General features: G+C 58.8%; 1 protein-coding gene across 1 annotated transcript in view; it reads left to right on the top strand.

Moving 5' to 3' along the window:
• Window positions 1–2,843, top strand: part of Exoc3l2 (exocyst complex component 3 like 2) — a 20,128-nt gene extending 17,285 nt beyond the window's left edge. The window contains exons 10-12 of the mRNA XM_033766004.1: window positions 8–11; window positions 1,132–1,253; window positions 2,441–2,843. Coding sequence (XP_033621895.1) covers window positions 8–11; window positions 1,132–1,253; window positions 2,441–2,732 — 418 coding nt within the window. The 3' untranslated portion in view covers window positions 2,733–2,843. The remainder of the gene's footprint in view (window positions 1–7; window positions 12–1,131; window positions 1,254–2,440) is intronic.
• The last annotated feature ends 6 nt before the right edge of the window (window positions 2,844–2,849 follow it).

The following is a 2,849-nucleotide window of genomic DNA, read 5'->3' as shown; positions in this document are numbered from 1 at the left end:
TCCGGAGGCTGGTGAGTGAGGCCCGACCGAGGGCTTTGGGGGACAGCAGCCCTGGACCCTCCAATCCACTCTTGGCTCTGAAATTCCTCCTTTCTCTGTAGGAGAGCATATGCTCGGTGCTTTGCTCAGCCCCCAAACAATATCTCTATGGGAGGGCCAAGAGGTTCCATCATTCAATTCCTGTTACAGCAGGTACCCTGCTGAGCTGCCACCCACAAACCTTAGCCATTATTATCATGAGCACAATCCAAGCTAAGTACAGCGGGGGTGGTGTCATGTGCCTGTAATCTCGGCACCCTGGGAGGCTGAGGCAGGAGGGTCACAACTTCCAGCCCAGTCTGGAGGAGTAGCTCAGTGCAAAGACCTGGGTATAAGCACTAGGACACCCACACACACACACACACACACACACACACACACACACACAAGGCTAAAAAGCTAAAAAGCAGTCATGATCCTAATCCAAGAATTTGAAACCAATAGGTCTTTTTTCTACTTAGCATGGCTGGAAGGGCCCCGCTCCACCTCCACCACTACTCCAGTTCTCCCCCTGGAGTCCTTGGAATGGTTTTTGTTTTGGAAACTTCCTGAGACAATTGTGGATTTGCATGTAGTTCTGAGACAGGGTGCACAGCACACAGGGTTTATCCAATTTCCCCAGAATGGCAACACAGTTTGTAATCTTGGAGTAGGTTTTCAGCTTGGATCACCCAGTCCCAGATTATCGGCAGAAGTAGGACTGCATTATGGATGTTTCTTCAAATTCCCAAAGATTCTATATAACCTCTGACTACGGTGTCTTCTGGCTGTGTGTCTCTGTGTGTGTGTGTGTGTGTGTGTGTGTGTGTGTGTTTGACCCAGGGCCTTCATACTCAGGCATATTCCCAGTCCTTTTATTTTTATTGAAAAAAGCAAGGTCTTGCTAAATCACTAAACTGCCCAGGCTGGGCTAGGACTTGGAACCCTCCTGCCTCAGGCTCTCTGAGTGCTGGGAGTACTGTACATTCCCTGCTGACCCTTTTTAGAGGTGGGAAAAACAAGCCAGCGGGAGCTAAAGGGGCAGAGGCCACCTCTTGGGGAGGGCTATTGGAGGAGGACTCGGGCCCAGAGTGAGCCCGTGCCCTCCCGCAGGAGTCCCAGGCCTCGTGGCTGGATTCCGTGGTACCACACCTGGCGGAGGTGCTGCAGCTGGAGGACACGCCCAGCATTCAGGTGGAGGTGGCCGTGCTGGTGCGTGACTACCCCGACATCAGGTGAGAGCCAGCCCGCGGCCGCGGCCAGGCCCAGTCTCCACAGCCCTGGCCTCCATCCCTGTTTCCTGCCTCTTGGGCCAGGGCGGGAGGCAGCGAGCGTGTCTGACGGCCGTTTCCTGCTGGAACCAGGGCATTATTAATACAATTTCCCTCCTTCTCCTGCCGCCGTCGCCACCACTGCTGCCGCCACCTCCAGGGCTCACAAACAAACAGGCAGTCACAGGAAGCCCGGGGCAGGGGGGTGCAGGCTGCCCAGCAGGAAGGGCCTGCCTGGCAGGGAGCCTGGGGAACACGGGGACACACTGGGCACCACATGTGCAGTGGGGCAGCCTCGGGCTCCATCCAGGACCTTGTGGGCCGCTTTCCTATCTGTGTGTCACTCTCGGAGCCCCTGAGAGAATAGTGTGTCGTCGTGGGATTCTTGGGAAATTCATCATCGTCGTCGTCAGTGACGGTTCTCAGTTTTTGTTTTGTTTTGGTGTTGGGGGGACAGCGTCTCGCTAAGTTGAGCTTTCAATTCTCCTGCCTCAGCCTCCCAGGATGCTGGGCTTACAGGTGTGCACCACCCTCTGTAAGAGGTGGAATTGAAGCTATTTTAGGAACTGTGTGCTAATAACTCACCTGCAGCACGCCACTACCAGTTAGCAAGTGTCAGGGTGGGGATTTGAACCCAGGCAGCTGACTGGCTGGAAAACCAGTACCCTGGACGCCATTCTACACCAACATCTCGCCATCTGTGAGTGCCCGACGGTGGCGGTGGTGACAGCAGCCGGACCAGGGAACAGCCCTCAGAATGGGGAGTTTGAGGGGTTGAGGGCCTGACTCCGGGAAACAGGTCACGTCCTTGGAAGGCAGGGATCTCGGAGCCAGTGTCCCAAAGGGTCCCAGTGCCCCTCCTGCTGGTGGAGGCCTGTGATAAGCGTGCTGGTACCCGGATGGAAACTCGGACGCGCTAAACGGGGTGGGGTGGGGTGGGGCGGAGACTGAAGGTTCATTTAATCCAGGGCAGAGTCTTGGGGTGAGGGGGGAAGGCTCTGGAGCTGGTGTGAGGGGCGGCTCTGGGATGAGGGGAGGGCCAGGGAGGTGACGATGGGGGGTAGGGGACACAGGGGTTCCTCGGGTTCTGGCTCAGGTGGGGTGGACAGGTGGGTCCGGGACCCTGTGCACCTGTCGGTCCCTGTCCCCAGGCGGAAGCACGTGGCGGCCCTGCTGGACATCCGTGGCCTGCACAGCGCAGCTGCCCGTCAGGAGATCCTGGCTGTGGCCCGGGACCTGGAGCTGTCTGAGGGCGGAGCCCTGCCGCCCTCTCGGGACCGCGCTTTCTTCTCCGACATCCCTGTGCCACGCCGGTCCTTCTGCCTCGGCCTCCCTCTCGCCCTGGGCCGCCTGCCCTTGTCCCGGCTGGCCAGGCCCAGCTGGGCTTGTCTCCCCCTGGGGCCCCAACCCCCGTCGCCACGGAGACCCCGGGCCCAGCGCTGAGGCTCGCCCAGCCCTGTGCCTCAATGTCCCCAGTTTGCTGCTCATACCCTGTGCCTCCCTGCCTGGGACACAGGCCCTTGCGTGGCAGGATCTTTCGGGGTCTCCTTGCCCGTCCCC

This window comes from Fukomys damarensis, unplaced genomic scaffold (assembly GCF_012274545.1).
Source record: "Fukomys damarensis isolate Sample0158 unplaced genomic scaffold, DMR_v1.0_HiC HiC_scaffold_19, whole genome shotgun sequence".
Taxonomy (NCBI): domain Eukaryota; kingdom Metazoa; phylum Chordata; class Mammalia; order Rodentia; family Bathyergidae; genus Fukomys; species Fukomys damarensis.
This window is presented reverse-complemented; position numbering and strand designations above follow the sequence as displayed.